At 44.2% G+C, this 13270-nt stretch overlaps 1 protein-coding gene across 2 annotated transcripts in view; it reads left to right on the top strand.

Annotated features, from left to right (window-relative positions):
- Positions 1-13270, top strand: part of NELL1 (neural EGFL like 1) — a 1046888-nt gene that overhangs the window by 379995 nt on the left and 653623 nt on the right. For both annotated transcript variants that reach the window (XM_073604029.1, XM_073604030.1), the window contains exon 10: positions 7124-7197. In XM_073604029.1, the coding sequence (XP_073460130.1) occupies positions 7124-7197 (74 nt within the window). The remainder of the gene's footprint in view (positions 1-7123; positions 7198-13270) is intronic.

The raw sequence follows: 13270 nt of genomic DNA, 5'->3' as shown, positions 1-13270 counted from the left end.
CAAATGTTTTGGACCAGTGCACAAAGAAAGGTCCATAAAGACATGGATGAGTGAGTTTGGGGTGAAGAAACTTGACTGGCCTGCACAGAATCCTGACCTCAACCCCATAGAACACCTTTGGGATGAATTAGAGTGGAAACTGCGAGCCAGGCCTTCTCTTCCAAGATCAGTGCCTGACCTCACAAATGCTCTTCTGGAAGAATGGTCAAACATTTCCATAGACACACTCCTAAACCTTGTGGACAGCCTTCCCAGAAGAGTTGAAGCTGTTATAGCTGCAAAGGGTGGGCCAACTCAATATTGAACCCTACGGACTAAGACTGGGATGCCGTTAAAGTTGATGTGCGTGTAAAGGCAGGCGTCCCAATACTTTTGACAATATAGTGTATATGCATGCATACATACTTGCACTTCAGCTAATGTTGTCAATCCTTGAAACTCTTGCGTTACTGGATATAAAGTAGATTCACTAAGCGGAAGAACTAAAAATGACATAGGGAAAGGTGGTATAGAGGGAGATCACTCAATGAGTTAGACATAAAGCCAAATTTAAGTAACAAAAGAAAGGAAAAAAAAGCCTTCAGAAACATGGTCAGCACCAAAGAGAGCTTGGAGCAGCGTTTTCCCCAGGAACAACATTACAGACCTTCTATTACGATACTCTTTGTTTCACCATCCTAACAACACAGCTGACATCATAACAATTGACAACAGGTCCGCTTTGAAATAGATTGGACTTTATTGAAATTTGCTTTTTATCTCCATCACAGATAAAAAAAGCTTTGAGTGCGGCTTGTTATATTTCCTTACCAGCTCCATCCCCGTATATATCTCACCTACATGAATTTCATAGCCGGAGAATATCTGCCGCCTAAGCGGAATTTAATTCGCCGTGACATTCCTGCATGAATGACCCAGCAAATAAAATGATACAGTAATTGTTTAAATGTATCACAATTCCTTGTATATAATGAAGCTTCTTTATGGGCTGTGAAAATTAAAGTGTGCGGAATTTGTTAAGTAAGTTGTTTTAAAAAATATCAGCCGAAACGGAGGATCGTCTTATTGCGATCGGTTACACCTTTGAATCCTAATAGCTTGGCGGAGATGCCTGTTGTCGTAGGGAGATGTTGTGGTGGATTTTCCATCCAGTTGTTACCTGGGCCTGATGTAATGGAGGTAGAAAAGGTGGAACCAGGCTTGTGGTGGGAGCCCGGCTTGTAAGATATATTGTTAACAGACCTGAAAGATGTCATAGAGAGGGGGCCACCACATCTTTGGAGAGAAGAACAGTCCTAGTGTTTGCAGGACCATACCTGAGGCTAAATAAAAAGTACTGATGGTGGAACATAGCAGACCAGACAACTGCGGGGCAAACCAAGGACTATGTGGAGACACAGGATTCATGGAGTGCACAGGGAACACTTGTAGACACAGGGTGCATAAGGTACACTTGGAAACATGGAGCATACAGTGGCACACTTAGAGACATGGGGCACACTTGGAGGCATGGGACACACAAGAGCATACTTGGAGATATGAGACATACAGGGTCACAATTGGATACATGGGGCATACAGGGGTGCATTTGGAAAAATGGGCCCACAGTGGCACACTTGGAGACATGGAGCACACAATGGCACACTAGGAGATATGAGACATACAGGGTCACAATTGGATACATGGGGCATACAGGGGTGCATTTGGAAAAATGGGCCCACAGTGGCACACTTGGAGACATGGGGCACACAATGGCACACTAGGAGATATGGGCCACACATGGTAACACTTGGAGACATGAGGCACACTTTGAGACATGCAGCACACTTGGGGACATGAGCACACAGGGGCACATTTGGAGACACGGAGCATGCGCACTTGGGGACATGGGGAACACAGGTGCACACTTGAATCATGGGGCATACAGAGGGACTCTTGAAGACATTGGGCATATTTTGAGACACGGGGCACACAAGAGCACACTTGGAGACGTAGGGCACACAAGAGCACACATAGAGACATGGGTCACATAGAGCCACAATTAGATACATGGGGCATACAGGGGTGCACTTGGAGAAATGGGCCCACAGGGGCAAACTTCGAGACATGGAGCACACAGGGGTACACTTGGAGACATGGAGCATACTGAGACTCACTAGGAGATATGGGTCACACAAGGGAATACTTGGAGGCATGGGGAACTCAGAGGCACACTTGGATACCTAGGACTCACAAGGGTGCATTTGGAGACACAGGGCACACAATAGCACACTTGGAGACAAAGGGCATACTTGAAGACATGGGCACACAGGGGCACACTTTGAAGCATGAGGCATACAGAGGGGCACTTGTTGACATGCAACACACAAAAGCATACTTGGAGACATGGGGCACACATGGGCGCACTTGAAGACATGGGGCACACAGGAGCACATTTGAGGACATAGGGCACACAAGGGCACACTTAGAGACATGGGGCACACAGGACCCCAATTGGATACATGGGGCATACAGAGGAGCACTTGGAAAAATGGGCCCACAGGGGCACACTTGGAGACATGGAGCACACAGAGGCACACTAGGATATATGGGTCACACAAGGGGCACTTGGAGAAATGAGTCACACAAGAGTTCTCTTGGAGACATGGGGCATACTTGGAGATATGGGCACACAGGGATGCACTTGGGGACATGGAGTGTGCAGGAGCACACTTGGGGACATGGGGCAGACAGTGCAATCTTTTACAACATGAGGCACACTTTGAGACATGGGGCACACAGGGCCACACGTGGAGACATGGGTCACAAAGGGCTGAAATTAGATACATGCAGCCCACTGGGGTGCACTTGGAGACATTAAGCACAGAAAGGAGCACTTGGAGACATTGAGCACACAGAGGCAAACTAGGAGATATGGGTCACACAAGGGAACACTTGGAGACATGGGGAGCACAGGGTCACACATGGAAGCGAGGAGCACCCAGGGGAACCTTTGGAAACATGGAGCACGCAGGGTACACTTGAAGACACAAGGTGCACAGGGATATGCTTTTAGACATGGGTACATAGAACACACTTGCAGATATGGAGCATAGGAGGCACTGAGACACTGGAGCATCAGAAGTGCAGGGATTGAAGGCAGACACTGGAGGCACAGAAGGGGCTGGACTTAGGCGAAACCATGCAATGCTTTGCTCAGATAATAAACAATGATTTTCCTGGCCTTTTAAGTGAGCTGATTCTTGGACTGTCGAGTAAGAGGCCAATATATTGAAAATGAAACTGAAGGATGTCATGGTCAGGGATCCAGAAACTATGTGAAGATATAGAAGTCATAGAGTGCACAGGGCACACTTGGAGACACAGGATGCATAGGGTACACTTGGAGATATGGACTACACAAGGGCACACTTGAAATCATGGGGCACAATTGGAGACATGGAGCACACTTGGAGCACACTGGACACATGGGGCACACTTGGGCCACACTGGACACATGGGGCACACTTGGAGCACATTGGACACATGGGGCACACTGGACACATGGGGCACACTGGACACATGGGGCACACTTGGAGCACACTGGGCACATGGGGCACACTTGGAGCGCATTGGACACATGGGGCACACTGGACACATGGGGCACACTTGGAGCACACTGGACACATGGGGCACACTTGGAGCACACTTGACACATGGGGCACACTTGGAGCACACTGGACACATGGGGCACACTTGGAGCACACTGGACACATGGGGCACACTTGGAGCACACTGGACACATGGGGCACACTTGGAGCACACTGGACACATGGGGCACACTTTGAGCACACTGGACGCATGGGGCACACTTGGAGCACACTGGACACATGGGGCACACTTGAAGCACATTGGACACATGGGGCACACTTGGAGCACACTGGACACATGGGGCACACTCGGACCACACTGGACACATGGGGCATACTTGGACCACACTGGACACATGGGGCACACTTGGAGCACACTGGACACATGGGGCATACTTGGACCACACTGGACTCATGGGGCACACTTGGAGCACACTGGACACATGGGGCACACTTGGGCTTAGCAGCACATTGCTTGAACACTGAGACACGTGTCACCTGACCCTTTTAGCTGTCTGTTGGCCATGCTTCAGAGAAGAAATGACACTTGATCCCAGGAGAGGTGAGTGTAGGATTGATGGAGATAACAGACTGGTGACAGAATGCATTTCACTTGATCCTCTTTACTGAAATGTGACAAGACCTGAGAAATTCCACAGATAATTATTTTCTTATTGTCCATGCTACATGGAAGTCATAGATAGTTCTCAAGGGATATATTTGTTGTATCAATGTTTTCACTGACAATTCACACAACGTTTACCCAAGATTCATAGTTACATTGTTACATTGCTACATAGTTAGGTTGGAAAAAAATTAGCTTTTTGGCCACAACCATAAATACTACATTTGGAGAGGAGTCAACAAGGCCTATGATGAAAGGTCCACCATTCCTACTGTGAAACACAGCGGTGGATCGCTGATGTTTTGGGGATGTGTGAGCTACAAAGGCACAGGAAATTTGGTCAAAATTGATGGCAAGATAAATGCAGTATATTATCAAAAAATACTGGAGAAACATTTGCATTCATCAGCCAGGAAGCTGCACATGGGATGTACTTCCAACATGACAATGATCCAAAACACAAGGCCAAGTCAACCTGTCATTGTCTACACCAGAATAAAGTGAAGGTTTTGGAGTGACCATCTCAGTCTCCTGACCTCAATATCATTGAGCCACTCTGGGGAGATCTCAATACATGCAATTCATGCAAGACAGCCCAAGAATTTACAGGAACTGGAGGATTTTTACCGAGAGGAATGGGCAGCTTTACCATCTGAGAAGATAAAGAGCCTCATCCACAAATACTACAAAAGACTTCAAGCTGTCATTGATGTTAAAGGGGGCAATACACGGTATTAAGAACTGGGGTATGTAAACTTTTGATCAGGGTCATTTGGGTAGTTTCTGTTGCGATTATGATATAAAAAGAGTAAACACAGTTGATTGATAATAAATGGCTTCACCCAAACACTAACCATGAGTGAAAGAAAAAAGTTTTTGTGTTATCATTCATATTCCCTGAAAAATGGCCAAGAAATCATAAATTTTGCCAGGGTATGTAAACTTATGAGCACAACTCAACAAAATATATATATATATATATATATATATATATATATATATATATATATTTACATTTATTTATTTATTTATTTATTTTAACAATTTGCATTCGACATCCGTCACATTTCACCAAAGAGGCTGATAAGGGCTTAAAAGGTCCTGAGTTAGTTTGTGAAGATAATTTTAGTTGACCAAGCTTCAGCGGCTAATTTCGGCAAGCACTGATGAAGGAGGTCTCTGCTATTCCCCTGAAACGTTTTGGAATGTCTTCTGTTGGATGCATACTAACGATATGAAATGAATTGGTTGTTGTTCAGCAGCTTAGGCAATGGGCAAGCATCGGATATCTCAGATCTCCTTAAAGTGAATTTGTATTAGTTTAAAAAAAAAAAAATAAGATGACCTGAAGCAACATAAAGCCTTTTGGCTAAGACTGTGTTGGCTGCTGGACATGGGAGCCATTCAGAGAATGCTTTGCATGTTCTCCAAGAATGCAAAGCGTTCTCTGATTGGACAAGGGATTGTGACATCACCTCATGCAATTAGGGAATGCTTTGCATCCATTGAGAACATGCAATGTGGCCTTTGACTGGCACCTGTGCCCTGTGGTCAACCTTCTGTGTTTCAAATGCAACAGGACAGTCGCTCAGCACGGGACCCGGAAGCTAGTGGAGATCACTGTAGTAGCGGTGTCTACTACAGTGATTTCCAGCTTCTAGAGGAATCCTACAGGTATGGTATATACATACTTACACTCACCGGCCACTTCATTAGGTCCACCTTGCTAGTAGTGGGTTGGACCCCCTTTTGTCTTCATTCTTGGTGGCATAGATACAACAATGTGTTGGAAAGGTTCCTCAGAGATTTTGGTCCATAGCGACATGACAACATCACACAGTTGCTGCAGATTTGTCGGCTGTACATTCATGATGCCAATCTCCCGATTTCACCACATCCCAAAGGTATTCTATTGGATGAGATGTGGTGAGTGTGGAGACCATTGGAGGACAGTGTCCTCATTGTCCAGTGGTGAGATGATTGGAGCTTTGTGACATGGTGCATTATCCTGCTGGAAGGAGCCATCAGAAGATGGGGACACTGTAGTCATTAAGGGATGGACATGGTCAGCAACAATACTCAGGTAGGCCGTGGTGGGTAAACCATGATCAATTGGTACTAAGGGGCCCAACGTGTGCCAAGAAAATATCCCCCCCACACCATTACAACACCACCACCAGCCTGAACCGGTGATACAAGGCATGATGGATCCATGCACCAAATTCTGACCCCACCATCTGAATGTCGCAGATGGAATCCAGACTCATCAGGCCAGGCAATGGTTGTCTTCTATTGTCCAATTTTGGTGATCCTGTGCCAATTGTAGCCTCAGTTTCCAGTTCTTAGCTGACAGGAGTGGCACCCGGTGTGGTCTTCTGCTGCTGTAGCCCATCTGCTTCAAGGTTGGATGTGTTGTGTGTTTAGAGATGGTATTCTGCATACCTTGGATGTATGAGTGGTTATTTGAGTTACTGTTGCCGTTCTATTATCTGGAACCAGTCTGCCCATTCTCCTCTGACCTCTGACAATCAACAAGGCATTTTCGTGTACCTAATAAAGTGGCTGGTGAGTGTACATTGGTCCAAGCTGTAACAATGTACCTATATAAAAAATATCCATACCTGGAGATCTTCTTTAAGGAATTCTCCTTTAGGACGCTTGGCTAGTGCGCTTTGTCTAGTTTCGGTAAGCAAAGCTACTGACTGGAGCTCAAGGATGGCTTCTTATTCATAAAAGGTGGAGATTATCTGAAAAAAAAAAAATATGCTGTATATTGTGTCAAGAATGTATTTATTATGTTACTGAATCATCCATTTTAATCTCATTCTTACAGTCCGAATAACATCAGATTTCTGTTCTCTCTTTTCAGCCAAATGTGTTTACGGTGGGAAAGTCCTGGCTGAAGGTCAGAAGATCCTCACGACAAGCTGCAGAGAATGCCGAGTAAGTCTTCCAATTTTTGGCTTCCTTTATTTGAACGGGCAGATTACGTGACTCTTGTTATCAGCGCGCCGAGCGCCGGCCCGGCCTGTCACTCAATCTCCTCTCCGCAGCTCCTTTGTCTGCAGCTTCGCACAGATGTGTATGAAGCCGGCAAATTGCTTTGCTCTAAAACATGTGGCTGGGATCAAGGTTGAATGGCAGATTTACATTCACGTGAGATGCCAGTTTGTGTCCAAATGAGCCCCGAACGATTCCTCCCCCGCAGTCCTGTCATATATTATTATAACACGTTGTCGTCATGTAGGCTGAAATCTGGGACACGGGGAGCAAATCTGAATGTATGAATTCCATTACATATGGATCTGCCAGAGCAGTCTTCTGCAGCAGTGTGACAGGAGACTCCCAACATGGCTTCCTTTTCATGAAATACTCTGCACTGCTGGAGGACTCTTCTCCTTCTTCCATCCAACTCTCCTCTCCTGAAATACTCTGCACTGCTGGAGGACTCTTCTGCTTCTTCCATCTAACGCTCCTCTCCTGAAATACTCTGCACTGCTGGAGGACTCTTCTCCTTCTTCCATCCAACTCTCCTCTCCTGAAATACTCTGCACTGCTGGAGGACTCTTCTCCTTCTTCCATCCAACTCTCCTCTCCTGAAATATTCTGCACTGCTGGAGGACTCTTCTCCTTCTTCCATCCAACTCTCCTCTCCTGAAATATTCTGCACTGCTGGAGGACTCTTCTCCTTCTTCCATCCAACTCTCCTCTCCTGAAATATTCTGCACTGCTGGAGGACTCTTCTCCTTCTTCCATCCAACTCTCCTCTCCTGAAATATTCTGCACTGCTGGAGGACTCTGCTCCTTCTTCCATCCAACTCTCCTCTCCTGAAATATTCTGCACTGCTGGAGGACTCTGCTCCTTCTTCCATCTAACGCTCCTCTCCTGAAATACTCTGCTGGAGGACTCTGCTTCTTCTTCCATCTAACTCACCTTTCCTGAAATACTCTACATTGCTGGAGGATTCTTCTCCTTCCTCTAACTCTCCTCTCCTGAAATACTCTGCTCTGCTGGAACACTCTTCCCCCTCCTCTATCTAACTCTCCACCCCTGAAATTCTCTGCTGGATACTCTGATCTATCCTCTATCTACAGTAACTCTCTTCTCCTAATAGACTCTGCCCCGCTGGAGGACTCTGCTCCTTCCTCTGACTCTCCTTTCATGAAATATTCTGCCCTACTGGAGGACTCTGCTCCTTCCTTTGACTCTCCTCGCCTGAAATACTCTGTTCTGCTGGAGGACGCTGCTCTTTTCTCCATCTGAGTCTCCTCTCCTGAAATACTCTACAATGCTGGAGAACACTCCTTCCTCAAACTCTCCTCATACTGAAAGACTCAGCATTGCTAGAGGACTCTACTACTTCCTCTACTGCCCCGTACACACGGTCGGATTTTCCGATGGAAAATGTCCGATCGGAGCGTGTTGTCGGAAATTCCGACCGCGTGTGGGCTCCATCGGACATTTTCCATCGGATTTTCCGACACACAAAGTTTGAGAGCAGGCTATAAAATTTTCCGACAACAAAATCCGTTGTTGGAAATTCCGATCGTGTGTACACAAATCCGACGGACAAAGTGCCACGCATGCTCAGAATAAATAAAGAGATGAAAGCTATTGGCCACTGCCCCGTTTATAGTCCTGACGTACGTGTTTTACGTCACCGCGTTCAGAACGATCGGATTTTCCGACAACTTTGTGTGACTGTGTGTATGCAAGACAAGTTTGAGCCAACATCCGTTGGAAAAAATCCTAGGATTTTGTTGTCGGAATGTCCGATCAATGTCCGACCGTGTGTACGGGGCATTAGTCTCCTCTCCTAATAGACTCTGCCCTGCTGGAGGACTCTGCTCCTTGGTCTAACTCTCCTCTCCTGCAATACTCTGCCCTGCTGGAGGACTCTGCTTCTTCCTCTATGACTCTCCTCTCCTGAAATACTCTGTTCTGCTGGATGACTCTGCTCTTTTCTTCATCTTTCTCTCCTGATATACTCTACATTGCTGGAGAGCTCTACTCCTTCCTCTAACTCTCCGCTCCTGAAATACTCTGCACTGCTGGAGGACTCCGCTCCTTCCTCTATCTAATTCTCCCCTCTTGAAATTGTCTTCAAAAGATGTGAGCAAGGTCCCGATTTCTGAAGAATTTCACATCTTTATCTCACTCAGATCCCATTAAAATGCACTCTTCTAAAACCTGCCAAAACATTCCCTATGATAATATTCGTAGTTAGAAAAGTCCCCAGCTTGAATAAATAATTCATAATGGCAGCATTTATGTGATGACCTCGTTATATATTAATAAACCAATTGATTCCGTGTGTTTCCCCTTACGGACATTTCATAGTGATGTCATTAACCATCTGTGGGAACCTTGAAATGTTTTACTGGTTTGTGGTGAGTTCCTTCGTAGGGCTGTCTAGTAGGATATGTTGTTAGCAGGTTGTGAGAGGCACAAATTAAATTGAGCATCTGACTTTGTTGTAATCCTTTTATGGGATATACAACATCAGTGATTTTTTTTCCCAACTAGACATGAAATCTTTTTCTCTTTATAATGTTGGGATGTGGTGCCGGATGATCACCCATCAATCCTAGTTTTTTGAGTACTTCCCTTCAGTTGTCATCAAGAGTAAGTTCTGGGGGTGAGAATTGAGGAGCGCCTAGTACAAAAGTTCTGCTGGCAGTTCCTAGTGCTGTTGTCCAAACGTGGAAGCTCTGCTGTGTCTGGCGGTGTCTCTTCTGGCTGAGCCACCTGGGACGCTGGACAGCACCCTGGAAATTCCTTCAACAATCTTGCCTTGAACCTTGTTTCTCTTGAACGTTGGACCTTTTGCCCCTGCCATGAACTTCCCATTTAGGTTACGTCTTTGCACTTCCTGTTTTTCAGATTATTGTGCTCTCTCCAGCCAATATCTCGCTCTTGTTTCTCCTGCTGTTGTCCATATTTTTGCTACCACTCGTTACCGACTTTTGGCTTTGACTACACTTCTTCTTGATCCCTACCTGAAGTCACTTGTTATCGAGCTTTGGCCTATTTAATGATCACACTTCTGCTTGATCCCTACCTAATATATCTGCTACTGGACCCCAGCTTGCTCACCTCCTGGTGGGGCGATCCTGAGGACTGGGACCTGGTACCAACACTCATCAAAACCCATCTCCACCATCAGGAGGTCTGCTGAATATCAGTTAGTGCTTAGACTTCACAGGTTCAGGTGAGCCCGTTTTCTCGGCCAGGGTGACCTGCTTGTATACTCTTCCTGCTGGTTGGTGAGAGCCTCTCTACTGCTATAGTTGCTGGTCTCTGAGCCTGACCCCTGGCTGTGACAGCCATTAAGATCTCACATAGGTTTCATATTGCATCTCATTGTGATTCTAATAACATCTACTGCTCAAGACCTAACGAGAGCTTTTACCCCGAAATGCATTGACTTTATTTGATGCACTTTACCAATCAACATTTTAAAAATCCTCTGAGTCATAAGAATGTTTGTACTTGGCGCTCTTCAATGCCCACCCCAGAGTGTATCATCTGCTGAGCACTCTTTTTGTCATGATCACAAAGGTAGGAGCCTGGGACCAGAAAAAGGTCCATCCATAATATACCTTTATTACGGATCAGCTCCTTTGAAGGAAGATGCACTCCTTTGTATATCCAGTAGAACCAAGCCTCACTTCTGTTGGTCCAGCACTATCACACACACCTCAGACATCAACAGTACATTTGTCAGTAGAGTGCTGGGCCAGAAAATTGAAGAAGGGAAGGACTTGGGATTCGAAGTCAGGAGGCAACTGGGGTATCCTCAAGGGGTTCCTCAGAGCAGTCTGAGGTATGTAGTAAGGATAAGGGCACTACAGCACTAGTAGATTTTTGTTATTGCACTTGACAAGAGAACAAAAACCAACGCGTTTCAGGACCTCAAAACTCCCCCTTCATCAGGGCTTAAAATTTCAGCAGTGATTGAAGGTAAAAATTTAGATGAAACCTGGAGATTTGGCTGGTACGGGTTGCTGGACAAGTGCTGCCTAACCGGGGACCTGTAATCGTCACAATCTATATGCTTCTACTTTGAAAACATTTTACCTCCAAAATTTGTTTTTCCAGTTTACCATTTTTTTTTTTCTTCAGTCACTGTCGGCGTTTTAAGACCTGAGAAAAGGAGTTCTGAGTCCTCAAAATATGTTGGCTTTTTTCTCCAGTTACGCACAATTAAAATCTCCATCAATCAGACCAGTGATGTGGCCCTCTCTCCCTTTCTACATTTCTTTCACTGTCATCAGAACAGGCTCCCCCATTTATAAATTTCCCTTCCTTTCCTTTTCTCCCTTTTCTTCAAAAATATTGTATCTTCCATCACTTTCTATACCACTCATAATGGTCATCTGGATAAACAAATAAGGGTGAATCTCCCCAGAGGGGACGTAGACCGAAATAAAACACGCCCCTGACGACGTCCTTGTCCCTAATGATGTCAGATGTTATGAGACTGGTAGGGTGGAGCTACCTCCCATGACGTCATGACATATTTAATTCTGTTTAATTCCTAAAATTCAACATTAATGAAAGCTGTTCTCAATAAAAAAAAATAAATAAAAAGCAAACCTTGCCCATGTACATTTAATTTAAACTGTAAACTCAGATGCTATACACAGCCACCCCTGCAACTAATGGGAGCTCATTGTCCAATCAACAGCCTGGACGGCAGGGAGGTGACACCACTGTATTCTTGAACCTTAATAAGAAAAATGGTATCACCCTAATGGTATACAGTGTATCCGAGGTCCTTGGATCACAAGACTGGCTAAACAGAATAATATATTATTATTATTTAATTTCCTATCTATCTATCTATCTATCTATCTATCTATCTATCTATCTATCTATCTATCTATCTATCTATCTATCTATCTATCTATCTATCTATCTATCTATCTATCTATCTATCTATCTACTGTATCTATCTATCTATCTATCTATCTATCTATCTATCTATCTATCTATCTATCTATCTATCTATCTATCTATCTATCTATCTATCTATCTATCTATCTATCTATCTATCTATCTATCTATCTATCTATCTATCTATCTATCTATCTATCTGTCTGTCTGTCTGTCTGTCTGTCTGTCTATCTGTCTATCTGTCTATCTCTCTATCTCTCTACCTATCTATATCTCTCTCTCTATTTCTCTCCGTCTCTCTCTCTCTGTCTACCTACCTACCTACCTATCTGTCTGTCTGTCTGTTTGTCTGTCTGTCTGTCTGTCTGTCTGTCTATCTATCTATCTATCTATCTATCTATCTATCTATCTATCTATCTATCTATCTATCTCTCTATTTCTCTCCATCTCTCTCTCTCTCTCTCTCTATATATCTCTATATATCTCTATCTCTGTCTCTATGTCTGTCTGTCCGTGTCTATATATATATATATATATATATATATATATATATATATATATATATATATACATGTGTTTTATATTTAGCTTAAGTTTTTTTTTTTTTAATTGTTAGTTACAATGTAACATACACAACTATGTTGCATGTCTTATGTTTATGTCATATTGTAACTACTGGTTTAGGCCTGATGCACGCGGGATGTTTGCCCCGCCCTTTCTCCTGTCAGGCACTTAGGCACATTGAGGTCTGTTTAGGTGTGTCCAGCACTAGGGCGTTCATTAATTTAATTGGCCGCAATATTAATTTATCCTGGCCATTGAAATGAATGAACATTCAAGCGCTAAACGTGCCTATCGTTAATGCGCAATTACATGCGTTTAATTTTTTTTGGCGGCAAAATGCTCCTCTCCTGAATGCACTGGCTCTGTTTTTTTTTTTTTTTTTTTAAATGTCTATAAATGCATGTGTGTAAGAACAAATAAGATAACATGAAGAGGTGTTTATCAAAAAAAAAAAAAAAAAAAGTCAAACGCCATTTAAAAGTGGCGTTTTTTTTATGCCCATTGTACATGAGGCCTTAAAAAATCTAAGCTTTTATAATATCAGTTTTACAG

This window comes from Aquarana catesbeiana, linkage group LG11 (assembly GCF_042186555.1).
Source record: "Aquarana catesbeiana isolate 2022-GZ linkage group LG11, ASM4218655v1, whole genome shotgun sequence".
Taxonomy (NCBI): domain Eukaryota; kingdom Metazoa; phylum Chordata; class Amphibia; order Anura; family Ranidae; genus Aquarana; species Aquarana catesbeiana.
The sequence above is the reverse complement of the archived record's forward strand: the minus strand, read 5'-3'. Positions and strand labels throughout refer to the sequence as shown.